The sequence below is a fragment of the Heptranchias perlo genome, chromosome 16 (genome assembly GCF_035084215.1).
Source record: "Heptranchias perlo isolate sHepPer1 chromosome 16, sHepPer1.hap1, whole genome shotgun sequence".
Taxonomy (NCBI): domain Eukaryota; kingdom Metazoa; phylum Chordata; class Chondrichthyes; order Hexanchiformes; family Hexanchidae; genus Heptranchias; species Heptranchias perlo.
The window spans coordinates 25,323,979-25,351,658 of NC_090340.1; the positions used below are offsets into that span (position 1 = coordinate 25,323,979).

Here is a 27,680-nt window from a genome sequence, read left to right on the forward strand (position 1 = left end):
TGCAAGTTAACCAGCTCCTACCAGTGTAACAACTTACCAACCAATCTCTTCAAATAATATACCGCGGAAAAGACTGCAACTGGCTTGTGCAGCCGACTCCATTCTTAATACTGCTGGATGCTGTTATAATCGAGAACCGGTTCAAATGTTCTGGCCCTTAACGAGAATTGCACCCCACCTCACTGCACTACACCCCCCCTCCCCCCTCCACATCCTCTCCACTGTGTATCCTTACTAGAACATAACTGGTAACAGTCTCCCTACTCAGTGTTTACTAATATCTGAAATCCTGGGGGTAAAAAAAAAAGAAATGCAGTTCGTTGGGCTACGAAGCAGCTGCATACTAGATCCGACACCTGGACAGCACTAACAGGAAGCAAAAATTATATCCCACTGAATGATACATTGTGACAACAAGCTTTCTGCGGCACTAGCCTACGCCAGTAACTATCAGGACTCTCAGTCCTGTGGAAGGATATGTCGTTGCACAAATAATTCCGATTCACTCTCAACAAAAACCTCTCGAAACAAGTCCATTAACGAAATAGGAACTGTGCTTTTCTGCCAATGGCTACGAAGGACACTTGTGAGTAGGAACAGTAATGGACGACAATTTAGCCTACAATTAAAACATGAACAAAACATTTCACATTGCAACCCCACTTTACCCCTTTTAGGACCTTCTTGCCCACCCACCACACATTACCCGGGCAAGAGGGTGAATTTTCGCAACAGTACTGATTACGCTTTAACTTTACAGAACTAGTCTGTGATATGCTGAATAACAGAAATAGATCAGAGGTTATAAAGGACAGCATAATACTGTACACTGATAATCAACTACAAAGGGACTTTAATTACTGCCCTGTGTGTTTGGGGTCATTATTTGAAACAGGAGGCATAACATCTGTTAACATATGGCAAGTTCTGGATTCAGCAATCATAGTGAATGGTTTTCTTATCCATTGACAGCAAGTTTGCTCTAAAGCAACCTACAAAACCTCAAATAATCAGGTTTTATGAAACACATTTACACACCAAGGAGTGATTTATCCTATAATCTTCCATATTGGTTTAAAATACTGCAGCATCCCAACATTCAACATAACTCAGTCACAAAACTTTTCCTGGGTAATATGGCAATTACTTTCAAATTTTATAAACAGGAAGCTCTATAAACAGAACATAAATCAAGAAACTCATCACAACTGTAACAAAAACTATGTCAAGCTAAACTGCCCTATCTGAAGTCAGAATGAAACCTCAGGGCAAATTTACTCCGCAAACACCTCACACCCAAACAAAATATTTGAGCTTCATGCTCAGTTTAGGCCCTGATTTGAGCCCCTTGTTTGAAATACTGCTCAATAACCAGCTGCACCCACCCTCCCCCCACCCCACCCCGTCTACTTCACTAGTTTTGTGATTCGCTGGAGCTGGAGAATGCTGCAAAGATATAGGGCCCGATATTAGGAGGGAGGCGGATTGGCAGCGGGGGTGGGGGATGGCGGCTGGGCGCGTGGGTAACACGCCCAGTGAATTGGGGGTGCTTCGCACGCGATCGCAGCCTAATTGAAGCCACTTACCTTGGCTTCCGGGTTTCGCGCTAGAAAGCTGCACAGCGGCAGACTGTGCACCCGCATCATAGGCTGTCAGCTGGAGGAGCCCTATTTAAAGAGGCAGTCCTCCACTGACTGATGCTGCAGAAAGGAGCCAAAATTACAGCATGGAGCAGCCCCGGGGGAAGGCTGCTCCCAGTTTAATGATGCCTCACTCCAGGTATCATTAGATGTGGTGAGGAGGAGGGGAGGACAGAGATCTTCCCCCTGGCGGGCGGGAGGAAGCGGCCTGCCTCTGCCACCACGAAGGCCTGGCTCGAGGTGGCAGAGGAGGTCACCTGCACCACCAACATATCACACACCTGCATACAGTGCAGGAGGCGCTGCAATGACCTAAGTAGGTCAGCCGAAGTGAGTACACTTACTCATTCCCCTACACTCCGTCTGCCACATCACCGCCCCCACCCCACATCTCCTTCTGCACTGTCAACACTACTCTGTCACATCACCCCTCACACCCACTCAAAGCTCATCTTCATCTTACCTGCACTTACTCACCTCGCCAGTACTCATCCCGCCACTACCACGCGACCCAATCCTCATACAATCTCATGGCTCTATCTCATACTCACCCTCTCATGCATCTCTTTCTCGGTCAGCCTCACCCAACCTGCCACTACCTGTGCTACAGCCACAGGGCATGCATCACATATGTGCAGTAGGCAGCGTAAGGCAAACGTGTCGTGAGCATGAAGGGGATGCACAAGGGTGTTTGAGGGTGTGTCATGGTTTTTACTTATATTTGATTTCTGATCAACTCACATTACATATTATATTGTCACTACTTGGCCATTCTTGTCTGGTTTGTGCAATAATGCCCTTTCCTGAGGGTCACAATGAAGATCCACACCTGATGCCACCCATTGTGTCACTGCAGAGTGGGTGTAGGTGTATTTACAGGGCTCTTTTGTGCAGACGACTGAGAGACGTCGGCGATGTCCCCGGTGGCACCCTGGAAGGATGCGGAGGAGAAGTTGTTGAGGGCAGTGGTGACTTTGACAGCGACAGGTAAGAAGATGGTGCTCGGGCCAGCCGGGAGCAGCTTGGCATCAAGGAGACTGCAGATGTCCACGATTACATGTCGAGTGACTCTGAGCCTCCGTGTGCACTGCTGCTCAGAGAGGTCCAGGAAGCTGAGCCTCTGTCTGTGGACCCTGTGGCGAGGGTAGTGCCCTCTGCGAAGCATCTCTCTCTGCGGTTGTCCTCCCTCCTGCTGTGCAGGTGGATGTGTCACAGCACTGTGTTGTGGAGCTCCACGTGTTGTAGGTGGACGGCCCGGCCGGCGAGGCTGTTCATCCTCCGAGGAGGTCATGACTGCAGCTATGGCGGCCCCCATCCGCAAGATGTATGTTTGAGGGGGTCCGCAAGGTAGGTAAATGTGTCTGCACACCGGGGTTGAGGTTGCAAGTTGGTGAATTTTAGTGTTAGAAGGGTGGTGGAGGCCAAATTTTGTCCAAAGTGGCAGAGTGGCCTCCTGCAATGAGTGAGGGTCTCCCCCCTCACCCCCAACCTGTCAAATGGATCTTTGCAGCTGCCACAGGCTGGTGGCTGCAACACGTCCATTTCAACTGGGAGTGTTTCCCCCAGTATGGGAAACAGTCTCAGTTTCGATGAAAATTCCACCCCTCCTAAAATATCCTACAAATCAGGTCTGCTAACAACCTGAAGTATCAAAATAATTGCCATAAGTGGGATCCCGCTGGCTTTAATTGCTGGCGGGAGTCCTGCATGCGGGGGCTTCGCGCGCATCTAAGTGCGTCACTGGGGAACCCGGAAGTGGGCGGGTTGGAGCCGGGCTCCGGACCAGGCCCACGAATCCCCAATTTTCGGAGGCCCCCCCGCCACGAACGCACCCGCTCGGACGTCCGAAAATCGAGCCCATAACAGTTCAGTCTCATAAATTTAGCAGAAAGCAGCATAAACCAGGACAAAACCAATTGGAAGGTGTTAAACGGGCTTCTCTGGTGGCTCAGCAAGTTTAACCAGTGACAGCCAACCTTTTCAGAAAAGCCCCAGTGCAACCCTGGCCTAATCAAGAATTAGCTGATCTGAAGTGGGGCAGCGGAGGAGGGTGATACAATTGGTGTCAGTGCCGCCAGGCTGGGGTGCCTGATCATCATCCAGCGACAGGAGAGATGGCGAAGGGTAACGTGAAAATGGGCAGGAGACAAACAAAAAGGGTTAAATTTAAACACAACATGGGGTCACAGAACTGGCTTATTCAGGGACACGCTCCACCCTATACACCCACCGGCTGACCATTACCTAATCAGCACATGCAAACTACATGACTACGTGCGATCATTCAGAAAGTGGAAGTAAAAAGAACAACATGTCCAAACACAGGATGCAGACCTTGGAGGGGCCTAAACAAAACAATTACTTCATAAATTAAAATAGAAGCTAATTGCAAAAATAGGTTTAATAATCTAAACATTCTCAATGATGACCAGAGATAATATAAATGGGAGATAAGGGAGAAAAAAGTCCTACTTTATAATAAAAACAAAAAGCATGCACGCAGCGGCCAATGAACGCCTCTGCCACAGCCGCGACATTTAAATCAGCCCAAGGCTGTTTATCGCCTTGTACCTTCCAGACAGCATGTTAGCACCTGAAGGTATATTCCAGGCTGCAAATAGCACCAGCACATTCATAGCAAACACACTTGCTTAGTTGCCTAATTTCTATCATTTATGAATTCAAAAAATTGAATCATGTTTAATTTCAATCCTCTGAAACTAGAGACTTTCAACAGAGATCAGTTTTCTAGCATTAACTGTTCAGAGTTCATCGCCAGTGGTGTGAGGACAAAATAAATGTCAACCTTACAACTTAAATTACTGGTTAAAAACAGTCAGCATTATAATCTGCACTGGCAGCTGGGAAGCACAAGGTTCCTATGTAAACCTCCTGAATTACACATCTTATGCCTCAGGCTGTACAAGTAGACTTGAATGTTATAATTTATTAAAAGCTTCAGTCAGAAAGTAGCTCTCTTACGTTAGCCAGCCAGCCCTTTTCCCCTCCCTCCCCTTACTTCTCCATTACTATGACAACTTTGAGCTAAGAATGTGCAAGTCCTATAGCTAGAGAAAGATTTTCTCTGTGCTCGAGGTGCAGTGAAATCGTAAACATGTTTATAAAGAGTGGGCGATGATGTTGCTATATAGCACACAAGAGGATATTTTGCTCTCCTCCCTTCCACAAGTGTGCACGCTCACTCCTTTTTTATACAGCATGCATCAGTCAATGTGGTAATAGCTGATGACCCCACCCACAGCATATCCTTATTAATGCTGCAAAACCCCATTTACAGCTGTCCACTGGTAATTGATACAAAATCAACTCTGAACCCAAGTTCCAATCTTCAGGTCATAAAATTAAAACAACGGAGCAACTGGGTTGTAACAAACACGATTTGCTACCTGGAGTTTCCATCGGAAACCATGCGGTCAGGGAACACACTTCACACATTTTAAGGGATATACTTGTCTGACCATTTCTGCAAAGCGAGTGTACGTTTAGAGCATGTTACCGGCTGCCATCAGTGACAGACTACAAAGCAGCACCACGTGTAACTAGACATACGTGGAGAGACTTACATAAAAGGCCTGTTCCCGCAGGGACGGGGTATCTGGCGGGCTCTGGTTGTAGGCGGAGAATCGCTTGTTCACAGTGGGCACTTTGTTGACGGTGCTTGCAGTAGATGTTTGATCATCTTTGTCAAATGGACTGAAAAAGACAGAACGATTGAGCAAAATAAGACATCATACACGGACACCGCTGGCACTTCAAGACACAAACTGAAGGCATAACTCACTTACAAAGGATCTTTCCACACATTCTAACTTTGGAATGCAGCACATGGTACACTGCTCCGAGATTAGTGCAGGTATTTGACATCAAACACAGACTGTTGCCTCCTTTCACCAGTACTTACTGCTAGGAAGTGTCTAATAATATTCAAAGTTGGCATTTTGCTTGTTCCAGTTTTATTAGAAAAATAATCCTGTGAAGAGAGCTTTGATGAGGGAAGGAAAAGGGTAGTAAGTCAGTACATGTAGTGCAGTCATGGCTCAGTGGTAGCAGTCTCACCTGAGTCAGAAGGTCGAGGGTTCAAGTCCCACTCGAGACTTGAGCATGTAATGCTAGGCCGTCACTTCAATGCAGTACTGAGGGAGTGCTGCTCAGTCCGAGGTGCCGTCTTTCGGATGAGATTTTAAACAGAAGCCCTGTCTGCTCTCTCAGGTGGATGTAAAAGATCCCATGGCACTGTTCCAAAAAGAGCAGGGGAGCTCTCCCTGGTGTCCTGTCCAATATGTGTCCTTCAACTAGCATCACTGAACAGTTTAATTGGTCATTTAACCCATTGCCGTTTGTAGGATCTTGCTGGGTGCAAATTGGCTGCCGTGTTTCCCTACATTACAACAGTGACTACACTCTTAAAAAATACTTATCGGCTGTAAAGCACTTTGGGACGTTCTGAGGTCATGAAAGACGCTATTTAAATGCAAGTCTTTTTTATTTACGGCAATAAGGTCTTTCTTTCAATATATAAATGACAGTTTTGAAATTTAATAATGCTGAAGTTTGAATGTTTTTTTTTATTCCACTGAGAATGATAGATTTTTGTTAGTGAAGGGTATTAAGCCTTATGAAGCCAGGGCAGGTAGATGGAGTTAAGATACAGATCAGCCATGATCTAATTGAATGGCGGAACAGGTTCAAGGGGCTGAATGGCCTACTCCTGTTCCTATGTCCCTATGACATATAAACATACAGCACCAGAGAAGATCATTGGTGGTTCACCTAGTTGGTTTCAAAAGATTTAACTTCTCACACTCACAGGACATGTAAATCCTTCCCACCATCTTACTGCCCAGAGTTTCCTCCTCTTTTCTCACTTCCTTTCCTGAAGGCACACACGTGTGTCATACAGACACAGCCTCTCCAACCAGGGCTGCTGATTCTCTCCCCCCCACCCCCCGTTCTCAACCCAGGGAGGTCAAGGCCAATTATAATACCCGAAATACTGCTTTAGCTGAGCTCACTAACTCAACACAGACCAGGGATTAAACCTGGAACATTTCTGGTCTGTATGGCTGAGTTACACATGAGGCAATACATCTACTCACCGAGCCACTGGTGAAACTCGTACGTTAAACAAAATGAAAAATATGAACAAGGCTGGCATTCAAACTGACGACCTCAGAATGTCCCAAAGCACTTTACAGCCAATGAAGTACTTTTTAAAAGTGTAGTCACTGTTGTAAGTAGGGAAATAGGGCAGCCAATTTACGCACAGCAAGGTCCCACAAACAGCAATGGGTTAAATGACCAATTAAACTGTTCAGTGATGCTGGTTGAGGGATACATATTGAATAGGCCACCAGGGAGAGCTCCCCTGCTCTTTTTAGAATAGTTTGAAGGGAATTCCTGCCACTGGCCCTTGCTTGCAAAATTATGGTTTTAATAGTAGAAAAAGCATGGTCAGACTTGTAAATTTCTTAGCATGTTTTAAGCAGATCAGAGTCCAAGGTGCAGAATCATTTATCATGCTTGATGAAAATCCAAAAAAAGTTACTCGAGGGGAAGTCAGGATTTATGCATGGACAAAAATATATCGGCTGATGCCAACATACCCATTAGCAAAAGGAAAAGTTAGTCACGTCCTCACAAGAGGCCTACGGGGTTGATGACTGTCACAACATTTAAGTTGCAAAGTGTTAAATTCATGTTAAAAATTAAATCTCAACTATGGTGAATATTTTAATTTATTCTGCAAGTCCAGTGATGTCATATTTTCAGTTGTCTAGTTACTCAAGAGTAATTTTCAGCTAATAGAGCGCTTTCAATTCAAATGCAATACACAAGTGAGTGCCGAGATTGGGACTCGATTGTCCAATCTTGACCTCAGTGCGTTCATCAAGAGCTGAAAGGTTCTTGAGTGACCACAGTTCCCCAGATTACAACCATTACAATTTAATTGGTTTCCAGCATATCCCCTGGGACTGGCCCTTGAACATTGCAAAATGGGTCAAGTACAAGTTTGGAATGTTCTGTAATATCAGCATATGTACCTGGCAGAAAAGGATTAGATTGGTGCTGATTAAAGGGTGAACTTTTTTTTTTGTTTTTCACAACAAATTATGTCATACATTGGGATCTACTTGCAAGATTTACATAATCCAACAGCTGCATCAATTGTAGAACCTACATTAGAACAAAACACTGCTGTGCACAGATCCCACATTCCATTTACTTAACACCATTAACCGTTTTAATAAGAGCTCAAAATCCCAAAACCCACACCCATTGCATTCGCCATTGTTAAGTGAACAACTTTACCAGCTGACTGACGTTCACCAAGTTTAAATATGCAAGAAACTTTTGCTCCCCTGATCACACAGCAAGTTTATCTAGTGTGTAACAGAATTGAACAGGAAAGCCCCAGGTCCAATCTCCAGTCTGCACTGAGTCAACTGATATCAGCCAGGACTGCACCAGGGGAATGCAATTGGCCTCAGGACTCCTTGTTTAGGGAGGAGGGGATCAGGTGGAGTTCCCATTCCAAATTAAACAACACCCTTGCTGGAAAGGGCGGATGTATGGACAGGATCGGGGTCAGATGTGACGGCCCCTGCAGTCAAATAGCCTGCCAGCACTCACCATCAACGTCACTTGGGCGAGACACAGAAGGGCAACTGGCACCTATGGAACTATATCCCAGTGAGACATGAGGAGAGAAGATTGGTGAAAAGGTCTACAAATAAATTCTTCAGGAGAAAACATTTGCTCCTACTGCTGGCACTGGGACTTAAACAAACAAGGACTCTGATAATCTTGGTGTTTGTTTATGCACTGGTAACATTTGAATAGTTCCATACTTCACTGGTTACTTTGCTCCTTTCCCCCTCATGCACTGCCTGGGCCTGTTCTTGCCTGCCCTCTTGCGAGCTGACTTAAGCCCCATTTACCTTGCATGCTCAAACAAGACAAAAAAAATAACCAACCCACACATATTCTGGAATTGTATTTGAAAATGCCTGAGGGACGAAAACCAGCAGCCAAGGAGGGCGCAAAGAAAGACACAATGAAGGGCTGCCCTCGAAAAATCCCAAGTTATCGAGGAACAATCCTTAATTGGGACAAAAGCAAAATACTGCGGATGCTGGAAATCTGAAATCAAAACAGAAAATGCTGGAAACACTCAGGTCAGGCAGTACCTGTGATGAGAGAAACAGAGTTAACATCTGAAATGTTTACTCTCTTTCTCTCTCCAGGCTGCTGAGTGTTTCCATCATTTTGTGTTTTTATTTTTAATCCTTAATTGGGATTGGATTACAAAGCACTGCAAAATAATTTTCACCTCAGTGAGCTGAAAGGTTCCTCAGAGTGACCACAATTATTTTGCTTTCACAGGTTTTGGGACTTTTAGCTCTATTCTCATTAGAGCTGTTCATCGTGTAAATAAAAAGGTAAACAGCACCTGCGCTGTTGCAAAAGTGACTGTGGTGTTAGGATACATAGCTAGGACAATTAAATATAAAACTAGAAGTCCTATTCTTACCTTGTCTGGCCACAAGCACGATGGGCCAAATGGCCTCCTTCAGTGCTGTATCATTCTATGATTCTATCTGGAATAGTGTACAGAGTTTTGGTGTGAGATATCTATGATGTGGAGATGCCGGTGATGGACTGGGGTTGACAATTGTAAACAATTTTACAACACCAAGTTATAGTCCAGCAATTTTATTTTAAATTCACAAGCTTTCGGAGGCTTCCTCCTTCCTCAGGTAAGGAGGAAGCCTCCGAAAGCTTGTGAATTTAAAATAAAATTGCTGGACTATAACTTGGTGTTGTAAAATTGTTTACAATTGAGGTATCTAAGACCTGGAAAATGTTCAGAGGAGAGCCACTTGATTGATACCTAGTTTAAGGGCCCCTAGTTAGCAGGACAAGTTTGAAGAGCTGGGCCTTTTTAACCCTGGAACAGCAGAGATTTCAAAGAGATACAACTGAGGTATTTAAAATTATGAAGGAATTAGATTCTGTCGAAGTGGATAGGCTACTTGAGCTCGATAGGGAGGGGAGAACTAGGGGGAATCAGTACAAGTTACGAAAGCATAATTATGTTAGATGCCAAGAAGTTACTTCTTTTCCAGAGAGTCGTCAGCCTCTGGAATAAGTTGCCAGTGTGTGCAGGTGAGTGTGGATTTGCTGCAAATTGTTCAAATTGGGGATGGACAATTTCCTGCCAGTGGAAGACACCTCTGGTTATAGAAGGTAGCTGGGTTGATAAGGGTAGAAATACCAATCACTGCAGTCTCCTGGACCTTGCTTGATTGCCCGGGGGTGGGGGGCAGAATGGAATATCCCGGAGTTTTTTTCCCACTAAATTGGCCAAGGTTTTTTTTTTGCCTCTCCCAAGGGACTGAGAGACCGCGGAAGAGGGGTGGAGAGGGGGCGTTTAATGATGAGCACAGGTTACGTCATGTGGAACAGGACAGGCTTGGTAGACCATCTGGTCTTTTCATGTCCTTTTTTGGTACGTTCTGCAAGGTTTTTGTTGAATTTCCAATAAATAAATACGATTCTGTTGAAAAACAACCCAACCAAGGAGTGGACTATTAATAAAAGTAGTTGAGCAAGTCCTCTGCAGTTGTGCAATAATTCTGAATGACACGCTTCTTGTAAAAACCATAGCAGAACTTGTAGCAGATTGCATGTGAAAGGTTTCATTGTAATCAGATGAAAGTACTCCTTTGAATATCGCTTATTCTTACAAAAATTCTTGCTACAGACAAAGCACTTCTCGTGCCATTAACGCACTACAAAAGGCTAATCTCATCTGATTTTTAGACTATAAAAGACTTACTTCCAGATGACCTCTAGACTGAGTTTAATGGTTCCCAGGTCATTGATATCCACTGCGACAGACTGAGGCAGGGCTGCAAACAAGTCTTTTGTTTCACAGGAGACGTTGCCAACTATGACATGATTCGCCAGGCTTTTCAGCTCCGTTACCTGCAAGAATGAACCGATCAACATCTTGCTGCATCCCAGTTTTCCACAACAGTTCTTATCTAGTCCAAAAATGGACACGCTTATGCTGTCCACATTAATGGATGGACCCATTCCATGTCGGTGCTGCTGTTTTAAGTCGTGTTTTGTTCACTATGTTAATACATACACAAAAGCACTGCAATGCAGAGTGTTTGAAGCTGTGTCAGACCAACCAGCACAACTCAACCTTTGCATAACCCCAGATTAAGATCTGCTCCTGAAATTTCTTCCCTCCTTAAACTCAATAGGTTTCCTCTTGCATCTTAAAAAAAACCCCTCTTTCTCTGTTCCCCCATTGGGGGAAAACAAATACATCTTTGATCTGCCTTTCCAGGCCATTGGAGACCATCAGAAAAGGAATAACTTGGCAACTAATCCACAGATCCCGAGGTGCTGTTTAATTTTTAAGTGGTACTAAGTTTTCTAAAATTCAAGCTAACTTAACATTTTTTTCAGGAATAAATCTTATTGGGCTCAGTTCCCTCGACAGATCAGTGAGTTTATTCGGTTAGTATCTGAGCCATATAGGCCAGGAAGGTTGCAGGCTCAATTCCCAGTCTGGGTTAAGTGATCTCAGCTAAAGTGACAGTACAAATGCTACAACTGGCCTCAGTGCCCTGGGGGAGGAAGAGAAGAACAGCCAGGATCTCCGTTCCTTTTACTATCCAGTGACTCCCCCCTGGTACGTTGAACCGCGCAGGCAGAATCGGGCTCAGCTACGATACCCCTGCAATTGAACAGTCTGCCAACGCTCACCATTATGGCTCACACATGGGCACTTGGATGAGGTAGTGGCAAATGATTAGTATCTGTGGAACCATACCCACAGCAATAGAGGAACCTGCCAACATCACTCTGTAAGCAGCCACAATGAGATATACAAAACACTGGGTGACTCTCACTTTTCCCCTACTGAATCTAGCTAAGATTCACCAAGCTCAGCACAACATTTTTTTTTTTACTTTGTGCAGCACGGTTTTAAATTATTTACATTTACACAGTGGCTAAAGTTTGACAACACGATTTATGAACCCCGCAGGTCACAAGCACCTATACAATTGGGCATTAACCCCCATTGTTGCATCTCTCTCTCTCTCTCTCTCTCTCTCTATATGGTCCAGGCAAAAACCATTACGATTACTGAGACCATTTTAAGGTCTGGGATGGAACCAAATGGTTTGTCTTGGGGCCAACAGTGTTGTGCAAAGAGATGTCTGCAAGGCGGAAACATGCAGATAAACAACTGCAGTTCTCCATGTGGCAAGTTGAGCTGGATAGTCAGATGGAAGCAGTGCATGAGGCCTTGGAGGGGTAGTAGGTTGCTCGAACATTCTTTGTGAGAAACGTAGCGGGAGAGGAGGGTGGAAACAGCAAAGAAGAAATTTAATATTCCAGTCTTTGTTTACACTTCAGTTTTTGCTTAAAAGGATTTTTTCATTATGGCCAACATTAATGGTCACAGGCTTGAGCTTTGGCCCCAAGATTCAGCTTTTTAGTCTGGCAGACTGTGGCGAAAAGGCTGCGGAGTCACTTCTTCCACTAGTTAATTTGTGAGAGCTCATCAGCACAGGCTGACCTCCTGCTGGAGAACTTCCTCTTCGTAAACAGGAAAATGTCAAGTAAACAAAGAGTGATGTAGGGTGTCTCCTTGCATCATCTGAGGCCACTGCACTCAGCCACTCTCTGAAAACAGATTTTATTCTGAGAATCTTAAAAGGAGGGAAATCAATGTTGCTGTTTAGAGGTTTCCTGAGATCCTTACCTTGATTGAGAGGAACTCTGTGACAAGAGGCTGGAAGACCATCTCCTCACCGTCCCACACTTGCTTCCCATTTGCTTCAATGCGACCTTTCAACTTCCATCGCTGGCGACCGTATTTCATAAATATCTGGCAATAGATGTTAGAACGGTTTTATGATTCAACCCTCTATACAGCAATGCTATATAGTCAGACAGCATTTTCTACAGGAGAAATGCTAATACATTGGGAACTTAATCTTCCTATGTAACTAAATTTTGTAGCTTTTAATCATTCATAATATAGTGTACCATTACCAATAGCCCCCGGTTTCATAGTTGTTCTGAATAAAAATGTAAACTTGCTGTACTGTGCTTTCAAGTGAACTCCTCAATGGCTCAGCAAGTTTATCCAGTGAGGAGCCTAGCCAAACAGGCGAGAAAGTCTCACGTTTGATTCCCAGTTTGTGCCGAAGTAGCTGATCTTATGTTAGCAGTGCTACAACCAACCTCGACACCTGGGTTAAAGAGAGAGGGAAAAATAGGCTCGGGGCCTGACTCCCGATCACGGCCTGGTGACCCTCCGCTGGGACTGAGTGCATGTGGACAATGGTCAAGGATAGGATCAGGCTTAGCTGTGAGGCTTCCGGTGATCAAATAGCCTGCCGACGTTCACTGCTGCAGCTCACGCATGAATAGCAGCCACTTGGGTGAGGCGGGGTACCCGTGCAGCCATATCCCAGCAAGCAGCCAACACCTTCAGGAGAGATGGGAAATAGGAGGAGGAAAGAAGTCTGTGAGGAAGAAAAACTTATGATTAAGGTTCCTGGAGTCACAAGTTAGAAAACTCATTGCGAAAGCAGAAGCCCTATTGGATCGCCAAACCAAGATTGCCACAAACTGCAGGAGGATTGCAGGACACACTAATCTTAAAAAGTTGTAAAGGACAGAGAGCTTTTACTAGTCCACCAGCCACTGTAGTACTTTTTCTCCATACCTTGAAAATGGTGTCTACTAATATACCATCTCAGAATGGGCAATACATGCACTTCGCATAATGCGGTTAAAGGAAAGAATTTGAACCTTTGAGGTTTGCTTTGGATAAAGAAAATTAACTTCCTATAATCTGCTTAAAATTTTTTCCTCACCTCATACTGGTCTCCTGGACAGAGGCGGGCAAACCCTGCAAGCCCTGAAACAAGACACAAGAACTTTATTAGAAGAAAAATATACACAGAAAGGACAGCTATGATTTCTACAGCATTGATCAAAAGGAGCAGCCACTTGTAAACTATCATTGTGTAACAAGGTGGCACCTGAAGGTACAGATTATTAAGTACTGAAAGGAAGGCAGAATTACAATATGGGGAAATACTCAACGTCAAGATCAATGACACTGTAGCCGAGTGATGTCGCTTCTACCACCAAACTTCAGAATACTACTAGAGAATCTTCAGACAGATTTTTGTGTGCAAGTGCTCCCTCTATTCATACTTCTGTTTGAGAACAATCAATTAAATTTTCAATTTTTTTTTAGGACTATCATGCAAGATTCTTTAATAGGAAATAAAATGCGATGTTCCCCTTTCTCTTTTTTTTAAAAAAGGAACCAGAGATTGAGGGGCAAGGCCATAGATGCACTTAAATAGAAGGAACAGAACTTCAAATTTCAATTGTTGGGAGATCAGGGAGTTAATGTAAGTCAGCAAGGGTGGGGTAATGGGCAAGTGGGACAGGAAACAGGCAGTATAGTTTTGGATGAGCTGAAGTTTAGAGGGGGTGGAGGATGGGAGGCTGGTCAGGAGAGCATTGGCGTAATTAAGTCTGGAGGTGAGTATAGCATGAATGAGGGTTTCAGTGGCAGATGGGCCGAGGTAGGGATGAAGATGGGTGACGTTGCAGAGGTGGAAGTAGATGGTCTTCGTGATGGAGAGGATATAGGGTTGGAAACTTAGCTCAGGATCGAATAGTACACCGAAGTTGCAAACTGTGTGGTTCAGGCTGAGACAGTGGCCAGGGAGGGGGATGGAGTGGGTGGCAAGAGTATGGAGTTCATGGCAGGAGCCAAAGACAATAGTTTTGGCCTTGCCAATATTTAGCTGGAGAAAATTATGGCTCAACTGTGACTGTATGACAGACAAGCAGTCTGATAGCACGACGACGGTGGAAGGGTCACGAGGTGGGTATCATCAGTGTAGATGTGGAAGCTGAACTCCTGTAAGCTGAAGATGTCTCTGCGTAGATAGGGAAGAGGCAGGGCCACAGATGGTGCAGGGGTGGGAAAAGAATTTATTGCTAGAGATGCTCTGGCTACAATTGGATAGGCAAGAGCAGAACCAAGAGAGGGCAGTCCCACAGAGCCGAGCAACAGAGGCGATGCACTGGAGGAGGATGGTGCAAACAACTGCATCGAAGGCTACAGAGAGGTGAAAGAGGGATAATGCATCACGGGCGCAGTCAAGGAACGTCGATTACAACTTTGATTAGGGCTGCATGAGGGGCAGAAACCTGACTGGATAGATTTAAACAGGGGGTTGTGGGAAAGATAGGTACAGATCTGGAAGGTGACAAGATGTTCAAGGACCTTAAAGAAAGGGAGGTTCAAGATGGAACGATAGTTAGCAAGGAAAGATAGGTCGAGGGCAGATTTTTTTTTGAGATGGTGATGATGGTGGTGGTTTTGAAACGAAGTGCCTGAGGGAGAAGGAACCATTTACAATCTCGGTTGTCACGGGAACCAGGAAAGGACATTGGGTGGTCAGCAGTTTGGTGGGAATGGGGTCCAGGAAACAGGAGTAACTGTTCAACAACCAGAGTGCCTCCAGACTCAAAAATTAGAACACTTCAAAATACAAAAACCTCAAATCATCAAATCTAATAGACACTTTAAATAAAAATTCTGTTATAAGGTCTTCGGTATTTGTCTTGGTACATGTACGATCATATGAAAATGACAGGCAGGAAAAGTCCAGCTGGTCCATCAAGCCTGCCCACTTTCACGATGCCTGGAGAATCATGACTAGACACTTCATATCCCCCTGCTGCCGTTTAATCTCCTGGGAGGGGCAAAAAAAAGAAAAAAACCCAGGGCCAAAAAGGGGGAAAAAAATATGGAAAATTACTCTCAGACTCACTCAGGCTGTCAAAACCAGTCTAGGAGACCACATTGATCGTGCCTATGTTAACTTCCTGACATACACTTCATCAAGGAAGGGTCTTTTTGGTGGACAGACCAAACATGAAGCTATAACAGTTGTGTTGATCGGTTTTTTCTTGATAGTGCTTTTGTTACTGCTTACCAGTCAAAGATACAACACCAGCATTCTCAGCAGTTTGATAAGCTTGAAAATTAGCCAACAGTCAAAGGAAATTATTCTTCTATAATTTGCATTTAGATATAAGCCCTAAACTAAACGCTGACACTCAGTTTTCCATCGTGATCTCATTAGCTGCCAATTCTCTGCAGAGAGATTTTGAAAGGATATCTGGTTGCCAGCAGTTATATATTCACAGTTGCTGATGAGGCATGCAAACATATTCCTCAGTTCTATTCTTTGTGCTAACACCCACAATGGATCATTTCAAATACACAGCCTTTTCAAGCTCAAAATAAGCCAGTTGCAAACAGAATTCCACAACAGCTTTAAGGCTTTCTTTTCTTGGATAGTCAAATTTTACTCAATAAATACAGATTCATGCAAGTAGTGACGGAAAATCAACAAGAAATTATCTACAGGTCACACAGGGTCCGCTGAAGGATATTGAAACATGGGCAGGAGAGTCATGGTTAAGAGTTGAGGGCGGCATGAATAAGCTGTAGCATGAGCTGTGTGATTAATCATGAAATGATTACTTAAAACTGCAATTAATATTACTTAAATACTCCATTAATGGAGCAGTCACTAAACTATTTCTATAGATATTATTGAGTGCTCCCTGTATATTTAATCAGGCTGCTCAAAACCAGCATCATTGTTTGGCACTATCCTATTGTGGATAACGTGACATATCTTTAACTGTCTGACAATGCTTGAAAGAACTCTGTTCAACACAAGTTATTGAAAAGTGTCCGCTCCATGTGTTTTACATTTGGAGAATACCACAAAGCTGGGAGATTTTGTTGAATGCACAAAGGCAAATGCAGTAATGTCAGAAGGCAGCTGATTAAGTCACAGCAATTCAAATAATCAGAATTAGAAATTCTCATCCTCCCCAGCTTTTCCTTCTCACTCACTCAATACAACATGTACCATCTGTGATCACATCCTCCCAACATCAAACATACTGCAGCCCTAAGCCTCTTTCCCTCCACCCCTCCTGAACCATCCTTGACATGTGTCTCCGTCTCTCCTCCTGCCCCCATAATACAAGCACACACACACACCTCTTGATCATATGGGCCTTCCAGGGCTCTATAATTGGACATGAGAAAGTGGATAAAAGGAGCCTGGGTTGACGCTCCTTCAGATTGCTCCGCCTCGTAGGGAAGCACCTGTATTATGCAAGAGTCTCTACTCCGTGCCAACCAAGCAGCCCAGCAAGTAACCATCTAGGGCACTGGGTGATAACCTATGCTCCAATAGCGCTAAAGTGCAGCACACTGCAGTATTAGTGTGCTTCCAAACAGAGCTGTAGTGGTTCCTGATACAAACAAAGGTAAAATCAATAAATCACTACAGAAGCTCTTCATTACATTTGCTATTTGTCCTCCATTTGTGCAGCAGTGTAGATTTACTTTATACAATGGACCAGCACGTTAAGTTAATTATAAATTTAACAGTTACAAAATGATGGGAAATAATAGTTCCAATGTTGAAGCATTCTGAATGGATGTAGGCAGCCATGATTTAATTTTCGCCTATTTAAATACAGGGCCTACTTTCACCCATGGACTGTAAATCTCCTTGTCCCTAGTTACATGTTCCACAGTCCAAATGGCATTTACTTAACTCTCATGGGGCCTTTCCTGCTCAAATGAACATTGATTATTGCATTTCCACCTCTGCAACAGGTCATTCTGCAGAGGCAGGAAAGTTAATGGAGGGCAGAATTTCACAGTACCAACTGCAATGAATCCAAAATATGGGCCAAGCTACTGCCTTTGATGAGTGGAAGTACATGGGGTTTAGAAAGAAATATTTCTGTAAAAATCTCGCACTGCTGAACTTAATTACAAAAACACGAGGCCTGGCTGAAAAGCAGTGCTCTACTTCCTGCTGTGTCAGCCTCCTCACTAACATAGCCTCTTGTGAATCACGTCTCTACTGATCTGTAGCAGATGTTTCCTTGATATCACACAGAATTCCCCCCCAAAAAAGTTGAAAATGTTCCCATGCCCTAAAGTAACTCTCCCAAGATAACATAGCCTCATATTAACTTAAAAAAATCCAATCTATTCTTACGTAAATACATTTAAAAAATAAATTACGATTTGATGACCGCTTAAGAGCGCAATTAAAAGAACAAACTCTGTGACTATATAAAAACCTATCCAATTTGCTGACGTCATTACGATGAGGTCACATCTTTTTCCCCCAAGTTTTCCAAAGATAACTACACCGTTCATGAGAAGGAGAGTCAGCCGTCCTCTCTTGAAATTGGACCGTTGGTCACCCTTGTTGGAACTTTTAGAGATGGCGGCCGATAACCAGACAGGTTTCAGTCCCCAAATGTGCCAATGGTTCTATCCAAAGCCCTGCCGCAGTCTGGCTTTCGACTAAGCAAAAGGCAGCAGGACCTATTCACATCAATGGTGACATGATACAACTTCAGGCTATTGTACTCTGGGCCTTGTTGGTCAGGTTTAAAATTAGAACCGTTTGCGTCAAAGCAGATCTGTAAAACTGCCAGTTACTAGAATAGAAAGTTGTGCAATGATAATCAAAAGCTTTGGAGAACTGACAAGAACCCAAACCTAGCAATAACTTTTTAAAAAAACACTTGCATTTATATAGCGCCTTTAACGCAGTAAAATGTCGCATGGCGCTTCACAGGAGCATTATTAAACAAAATTTGACACCGAGCCACGGAGTTTGCGGCAGGGACAAAGACAATGGCTTCGATCGTCCCAATATTTAGTTGGAGGAAATTTTTGCTCATGTCAGACAAGCAGTGTGACAAATGAGAGACAGTGGAGGGGCTGAGAGAGGTGGTGGTGAGATAGAGCTGGGCGTCATCAGCCTACATGTGGAATTGGACACTGTGTTTTGGGATGAAAAAGCAGTGATTGTTATCAGCTGGTTGGTTCGACAAATTGATTCATCACAAAATAAACAGGTAATATTCAAAATTTGTATTTCAAATAATCACTAATTGGATGTACAGCGCCTCAATTAATAGGTCCCAGCAGTCTATTTCCTAGATGAATTTTACAGTCGCAACCCTATGCGACTACTGAGGCACTTCAGTATCTGGATTTTAAAAGATCGCAACGTGATTGCCATTCTGTGGATGTGTATTACTGCACTGACAAGGCTGTGCCAAGCACAAAGCCTATTTATACTGCATGACTAAATGCTGTTAGACAACTCAAATGCAAATACATCAATTTTATCTCACAATGAAGATCTCTCCCTTTAGTGTAAAGCCACTTCATACCTTACTTGGAAACAAGTACAAGACACGTCAAGAAAATTCCAGGCTGGATTTTGTTGACTGAGTTGCCTTCTTTACCGGGTAATACCTGGTGCATTAAACCCGTCCTGAGGTCACCTGGTGCATTAAACCCATCCCGGGGCCACCTAGTGCATTAAACCCATCCCATAAGCACAAAAGGGTCACTCAGTAATTGGATCAGTGAATTGTAATCATTTCTAAACAAATAAGTATTTCACAACCAGTTAATTTATGAAAACAATCTCAAATGGATATAACTGCAAAAGGGAGTGCAGTTTTACTGAAAATTTCCCCAGCTTTCTTTACTGCTTCACAAACACTTGTTAATTGTATCTGAAGATTTATAGTGAATAGGTTGAACTTTGCTTCTCCCTCTTCTGATGCAGGCTTCTCTAATTTTACATCAAATCTTTTCTGCTTTCTTCAGTTACACAGCAATAAAAGGAAGTGATTGTCAGTGTTATTCATCCTCATATGGTAATCTTTAGCCACTGACATGTTTTCCTCCCACAGCTCCAATGATAATGCAGTTATCTCTGTTGCCTAGTAACCCACTGCCTAGGCCAGTTTAGTAGTCCTGATTCTACTTGCACATTTTACAAGATGTCTAGGTGATGTAATCTATCTACTCCACATTGCTCATCAGCAACGAGTGTTACAGCAGACAGTCACCACTTTACAAAGTCAACTTACTGGCTTGAATACAAATACCGCATTTCAATGTGGGAAACCATTCCTACGGGGTTATATAAAAAAAAGTCTTCATGAAAAGTACTCGGCAAACCATAATAATTTGAAGAGTGCAGAGCCAGAAGAGACACGAGCCACTTTCATCACTTCAAGTGCAAAGGATACAATGAGCTCCTGACATAACTAACACCATGTTTTGTCAACAAAAAAGAAATACTGGGCATTTTAAAAGAAGACAATATCTCTAAGGCATCGTGTGGCTACACAGGAACTTTAAGGAATCAAGGTTTTCACGGAAAATCTTATGCTCTTTCAAAAAAATCTTTTTTTTTTTAAAAGCGATGACATATTTGAAGAGGGCCCCACAAAGATGAAGACAGCCATCCAGGTATCGAAGATCTTGGCAAATAAAAAGGCAGAGTCTGTCTGGCCTGGATGTACATGACTTGGAGACAAGAACCTAAATGAGCTAAAGTCAATGTGGCCAGAACGAAGCATCAGTCACTATTGTATAATCCCACATGCTGAGTATTACCCTGGGCCACATGCAGAGACAATCCACTTTTACACCGGAAGGTGGAGTTAAAAAAAAACAGGAAGTTAACCATTTCTCCCCCACCCATCTTGGTGAGGTCTATCAGTTAGTGTTCAATTAATGAGCATTTCCCAGAGAGATGGAGTGCTTCTACGACACTGGCTGTCAGCATCACAGTTGCATTCCATACCATCCCCAACTCCTCTTTCGCTGCCCCCCTATTTTGCACACATACAAAGCTTCCATTCAGCACCACAATCTCCAGGCAGTCAAAATTGAAACTGTTCAGTAAAGTCAAATCCAGAACGCCATGCACCCGATTGTGGATGAGACAGATATCCTGAATATCTACGTCAGTATCAGAAGTCATTTTCAATCCCAGTACCCACTAATCTCACGAATGCAGCAAAAGGCTCACACAAATTGGTTTATAATCCAATGTTCTGCACTGCAATTACTAATCTTATAATTTTGTGTGCATTAGAACCAAGCCAGGGTAAATACATTCTCCATGTACAAGCAAATCTAAACTTGTCCATGAAGGTAAATTACAATAATTTTTAAAAATGTAAACTGCGGCCTGCCTCACATGCAATCATAATGGACTCCTCTGATAACTATTACAAGTGTGGAAGCAGGATATACAAACACATGTATGACACAGCCAAAAAGCACTGCGCAGATCACCCATTATAAAATACGCTCATTCAGAAGGAGGGCAAGGAACGAACAAACGTCAAGGAGTTACATAATTAAAGAGATCAACTTAAAAAGGATGAAAACTCTTTTTTGAAGAATCAAAGTTTCTGTGAGGGGTGTTACTCACCTTTCATTTTCACATGGAATTCTCCTAATTGGTTCTCTAGCTCACTCTCCATCGTGCACATACTCTGAGGAAAAGAAAAGGGCTTTTTCACTTTGGTACAATGCAGTACATTTGTCAACAAAGTCAATAGTTAAGACATCATACTCTTGATCTACAATTGTTATGGAAACCAGACCATTTCCTTCCCAGCTGCTTTGATACCCGCTCGGGATCTGGTCTGGTCAGTCTCAGTTCAACAATGAGTGGGCATAAATCACACGGTAGAAAACTGACCAACTGCCACCATTTTGGTCTTACACATCAGATAAGTACAGTACAGACAACACTGTGGAGTGGTAGAATGTGGCTTTACGCTTAAGATTCCCTATGTGGCGAGGTCCAGTTTTGGCCAAACTGTTAAAAGCTGAGCAAAAGCTAGGCATTCTGGCCTCTTCACACCTGCCCAGAGGGCAAGGCAAAAATCAGTGGGCAATTGACCACAGACACTGCTGTGCTCACCTCATTGTTGACTACAGAATGGAAGAGGCATGAGAAGGTTCCTGCCTGTCCTCACCATAAGGGAACATTGTATAACGCTTTGGGGGGCGGAGGCAGGGCCAGAGTATAGAATACAATGTTGTCAGCCTTGGCGCAGCCTGAGTCAGAAGGTTGTGGGTTCAAGTCCAACTCAAGACTCGAGCACATAATTGAGCCTGGGATTTCAATGCAGTACTGAGGGAGTGCTGCACTGTCGCAGGTGCCATCTTTCGGATGAGATGTTAAACCGAGGTCCCGTCTGCCCTCTCAGCTGGACATAAAAGATCCCAGGGCACTATTTGAAAAAGAGCAGGGGAGTTTTCCCCGGTGTCCTGGCCAATATTTATCCCTCAACCAATACCTAAAACATTAGCTGGTCATTTATTTAATTGCTCTTTGTGGGACTTTGCTGAGCGCAAATTGGCTGCCATGTTTCCTACATTACAACAGTGACTACACTTCAAAAAATACTTCATTGGTTGTGAAATTCTTTGGGACATCCTGAGATCGTGAAAGTGCTATATAAATGCAAATTCTTTTTCATTTACAAATCTGCAGAAGCTATACTAACAATTTACAATGTACCAGTAAGAACAAACTTTAACTACTGTGTTCAGTTTCGATTGCCAATGTCACAAAAAATACAAGCACTGGAAAAGACAGAAGGGCAACGCACGGATTCTGAGTGTAAAACGGATGAGCAACGAGGAAAGGTTAGAGAACCTTCAGCTTCTCAGACTGGAATAAGAGGAATTTGAAAGGGGAAAAAAAAAATCAATAAATACTGAATGGTTGATGAGGGAAACCCAGATTATTTCAAGAAAGTAGACCGGAGTACATAAATTTAAATAGCAAATTTATAATAGATCTAAAAATTATTTGCATTTATATAGAACCTTGCATGATCTCAGGATGTCCCAAAGCACTTCACAGCCAGTGAAGTACTTTTGAAGTGTAGTCACTTATCAGCAAACACACAGAAGCAGAGATCTTCCTGATCCAGATGGCTCAGTAACACAACATGGAATGTATTTAGACACCACAACATCAAGGAAACTGTGTTGCTTTGACGAATGACCTTTGCATTTATGCTTCAAACTTCCAGTCCAGGCTCTGGAAAGAGTGCACCAAGCTCAGCACCTTATTTTCTAGGTACAACTTTTCAGCTCCTGGCTTTACCTCAGTATATTCTTTGTGGCCCTTGTTAGCTTCAGCCAAGCTCTCCCTTGCTTCTTTGCTGCTTTGAGACACAGAATAGGCCCGCACCATGTTGTTTGCACCATCCCGTAATCGTCGCTGGATGCAGTAAGATTCATAAAGCTCATCAATCTGCAACAAATTTTAAAAGAAAATAAGCCACTTACTCATCTACTTTACCAGAATGATGCTGTGGGTGCAGCAGAGAGACTTTATTAAACAGATATTATATACCATAGGTTTTTAAACCAGGGTCCAAGGAAGTATACTGGGGGTCTTCCCACGCAGTACTGTTGGGACACTATTTCCGACCCCATATCCTCTCCATCACGATGACCTCATACTTCCACCTCCATAACATCGCTCATCTCCACCCCGCCTCTGCTCAGCTCATCTGCTGCTGAAACCCTCATCTATGCCATTATTATCTCTAGACTCGATTATTCCAATGCTCTCCTGGCTGGTCTCCCACCTTGCACCCTATGTAAACTGGAGCTCATCCAAAACTCTGCTGCCTGTAACCTAACTCGCACCAAGTCCTGTTCACCCATCACCCCTGTCGTTTGCTGACCTACATTGGCTCCTGGTCCGGGAACGTCTCAATTCTAAAATTCTCATCCTTGTTTTCAAATCCCTTCATAGCCTCGCTCCATCAAATTTAGTTTGATAATCGCTCCCGTGAAGCGCCTCGAGATGTTTTACTACATTAAAGGCGCTATATAAATGCAAGTTGTTGTTGGAAACAAATTACTTGTGTGCTTTAGAAATGGGAGTTTATCAGGAATAGAGAGGGGGGTCTATTTTATACATTTTATTAAAATATTCACAAGCAACATAGCAGGGTGTTCTGTTTGAACTGGAGGCAGGGTGCACAGTTAACATGAATGCCACTTCAGAAGCTTTACAGCTGAAGCAACCCATTGAAAAGAATGCCCCTATACTGGGATTGTGTTTTTTTGCCTCTCCCTCCAATTTATCCCCCCATCTCTCCTCAAAGCACTGACAGACGCTACGGTTCAGCTCCATTAGCACTGGGCACGTTCCAGTACCTTAAAGTGGGCATTCTTCATGTGCGAGTCAAGATGGGTGGGGACGATGAGCTATTCAATCGCAGGGGGGCCTCATGGGCCACAGCTGATTCTGTCATCCAGTGTCTATATGGGACTCAAGCACATAATCAAGGTTGACACCACAATTCAGTACTGAGAGACTGTTGCATTGTCAGAGGTGCAATCTTTTTGGATGAAACATTAAACCATAGCTCCATCTGCCTGTTCAGGTGGACGTACAAGATCCCACGGCACTATTCAAAGGAGGATAGAGGAGTTCTGCAGGTGTCCTGGCCAACGTTTCCCCTGAACCACCACTATCAAAACAGATTATCCAGTCATTTATCTCATTTCTGTTTGAGAGACCTTGCTGTTTACAAATTGGTTGCCACATTTGCCTACATAACAGTAACTACACTTGAAAAACAATTCTTTACCTGTGAAGTTCTTTGGGAAGCCTAAAGATAAACGATACTATATAAATGCAAGTTCTTTCTTTCATATACACTTTCCAGTGCTGGGCGTCACTGAATTGTGATCAGAAAACTTGACCAACATTTCCTCTCCCTAACCTGCAGTGCTGAGGTCAGTTGCAATGGCACGATCACCGCTACAACTGAGATCAGTCACTTCAGTACAGACATACAGATCGCAATAGGTTAGATTGAGAGCGTTTAGAATTTTTAATTCCCATTTAAAGAAGGAAAAAATAAATCCCACCAAATGGTTAGAAAATTTAAAATTACAAAGAAAGATGGCCACACTGGGCCCTGTTCCCAGGCAGTGTCCACGGCAGATTCTAAGTACTGGGACTTAGTCACAAAGGCTGACAGACATACATTGGCAGGGAGAAATAGCTCCCTTTGTAAGAAGTATCATCATGTATCAGTTCACTGGAACACACCTCTTTAATGAGTCCTCTATGAGCTGGCATTGTGTTGCCACTTACTATAGACATTAGGCACTTTGTACAACACACACAAAGAAACCAATTCCACATCCAGCAACTACAGCCAGGATGCTGCCAAATGACAGCTAACTATAGTTATCCGAATTTCTACATAATTCTCCACATTATAAAGGGAGATGTTTGTAAACCTACTGATCCCCCTCAGTCTTCCCATGCTTTTTGTCTTAAAATTGTCGATCAGAAGTAGTCAGGGAAAAGGGTGCATAAAACTACTCTTCTCCCTTCTCCAACAAAAGTCATCAATGTGAAATCATACTCCAGTTATATCTTGAATTAGGGACATTAGGCTGTGGCCAATACCCCCTAAGTCACTGAAGTGGGTCTTCTGCATCACTAAAGGGAAGATGGAGAAGGGAAATTAAAATTTCTACCTCCTCTAACAGAAACTTCTTTTCACAGATTTGTGAGACTATGGAATTCACTTCCAGGGTTAGTGACTGAGGCAGAAATTACGTCAACCTTCAAGATTAGATTGGATAGGTGGATAATGGGAAAGGGGTTACATCTGGTTATATTGAAACTACAGCACAGAAACAGGCCATTCAGCCCAACTGGTCTATGCCATCGTTTATGCTCCACACGAGTTTCCTCCCTACTTCATCTTTCTGATCGAAAGCATACCCTTCTATTCCTTTCTTCCTCGTGCTATTAAATGTATCTATGCTATTTGTCTCAACTACACCTTGTGGTAGCGCGTTCCACATTCTTACCACTGTTTGGGTAAAGAAGTTTCTCCTGAATTCCCTACTGGATTTAATAGCGACTATTCTATACTTATGACCAGTAGTTTTGGACTCCCCACAAGTGGAAACATTTTCTCCAAGTCTACCCTATCAAACCCTTTCATTATCTTAAAGACCTCTATCAGGTCACCCCTCAGCCTTCTCTTTTCTAGAGAAAAGAGCCGTAGCCTGTTCAGCCTTTCCTGATAAGTATATCCTCTCAGTTCTGCTATCATCCTTGTAAATCTTTTTTGCACCGTCTCCAAAGCCTCTAAATCTTTTCTACAGTAAGGAGACCAGAGCTGTGCACAGTACTGCAAGTCTGGTCTAACCAAGGTTCTATACAAGTTTAACATAACTTCTCTACTTTTCAATTCTATCCCTCTAGAAATGAACCCCACTACTTAGGTTTGCTTTTTTTTTAAAAAAGGCCTTATTAACCTGCATCACTACATTTAGCCATTTGTGTATCTGTACCCCCAGATCCCTTTACTCCTCTATCCCAGTCAGACTATTATCCAAGTAGTATGTGGCCTCATTATTCTTCCTAACAAAATGCACCACCTCACACTTGTCTATATTGAAATTCATTTGCCAATGGCATGTCCATTCTGCAAGTTTATTAATGTCCTCTTGCATTTTGACACATTCCTCCTTTGTATTAACTACACCCCCTAATTTGGTGCCGTCCGCAAATTTTGAAATTGTATTTCCGGATTCCCAAATTGTTAATGTAAATTGTGAACAGTGGTCCCAGCACCGATCCCTGTGGAACACCACTTCCAACCTTTTGCCAGTCTGAGTAGCTATGCTTAACCCTTACTCCCTTTTCTGTTTTGTAGCCAACTTGCTATCCATTTTGCTTCATGTTCCCTAACTCCAAATCATCTGACCTTAGTCATGAGTTTACAATGTGGCACCTTATTGGAGACCTTTTGAAAATCCAAATATATTACATCTACTATGTTACCTTTGTCTACTCTTTATGTTATTTCTTCAAAGAGTTGAAAATTATTAGAACTATTTGGTTGCATGGAGGGTAAACACTGATACACACTGGTTGAGCCAAATGGTCTGTTTCCACGTTACAACTTCTATGTATTTCTATAGGAACGAGTAGGCCATTTAGCCCCTTGAGCCTGTTCCGCCATTCAATAAGATCATGGCTTCTGTGTGACCTACTCCATATGCCCACCTTAGCCCCATATCCCTTACTACCTTTGGTTAATTTTAAATCTGAGAGAGACTTTTGTTAACAACTGGGCTAGCATCAACTGCCGTTTGCAGAAGAGAGTTCCAAACTTTTACCACCTTTTGCATGTAGAAGTGTTTCCTGGAAGTCCCGGCCCTAATTTTTTTAATATAACATAAGAAACAGGAGCAGGAGTAGGCCATATAGCCCCTCAAGCCTGCTCCGGCATTAAATAAGATCATGGCTGATCTTCGACCTCAACTACACTTTCCCGCCCAATCCCCATATCCCTGGATTCACGGAGTCCAAAAATCTATCGATCTCAGCCTTGAACATACTCAACGACTCATCATCCACAGCCCTCTGGTGTAGAGAATTCCAAAGATTCACGACCTTCTGAGTGAAGAAATTCCTCATCTCCGTCCTAAATGGCTGACCCCTTGAGACTATGTCCCCTAGTTCTAGACTCTCCAGCCAGGGGAAACATCCTCTCAGCATCTACCCTGTCAAGCACCCTCAGAATCTTGTATGTTTCAATGAGATCACCTCTCATTCTTCTAAACTCAGAGTATAGCCCAATCTACTCACTTTTTTCTCATAGGATAACCCTCTCATCCCAGGAATTAATCTAGTGAACCTTCGTTGCACTGCCTCTAAGGCAAGTATATCCTTCCTTAGGTAAGGACACCAAACTGCATACAGTACTCCAAGTGTGGTCTCACCAAAGCCCTGTACAATTGCAGCAAGACTTCCTTACTTTTGTAACTCCAACCCCCTTGCAATAAAGGCCAATGTACTATTTGCCTTCCTAATTGCTTGCTGTACCTGCATGTTAATTTTGTGTTTCATGTACAAGGACACCCAAATCCCTCTGAACACCAACATTTAATAGTTTCTCACCATTTAAAAAATATTCTGTTTTTCTATTCTTCCTACCATAGTG

The 27,680-nt window shown here is 43.2% G+C and overlaps 1 protein-coding gene across 4 annotated transcripts in view; it reads right to left on the bottom strand.

The window, feature by feature from the left end:
• The window catches only part of ripor1 (RHO family interacting cell polarization regulator 1), a 313,053-nt gene that overhangs the window by 36,330 nt on the left and 249,043 nt on the right, over nt 1–27,680 (bottom strand). For all 4 annotated transcript variants that reach the window (XM_067997844.1, XM_067997845.1, XM_067997841.1 and 1 more), the window contains exons 7-12: nt 22,787–22,936; nt 21,092–21,155; nt 13,574–13,617; nt 12,451–12,576; nt 10,501–10,649; nt 5,225–5,354 (exon numbers count right to left, since the gene is read on the bottom strand). In XM_067997844.1, the coding sequence (XP_067853945.1) occupies nt 5,225–5,354; nt 10,501–10,649; nt 12,451–12,576; nt 13,574–13,617; nt 21,092–21,155; nt 22,787–22,936 (663 nt within the window). The remainder of the gene's footprint in view (nt 1–5,224; nt 5,355–10,500; nt 10,650–12,450; nt 12,577–13,573; nt 13,618–21,091; nt 21,156–22,786; nt 22,937–27,680) is intronic.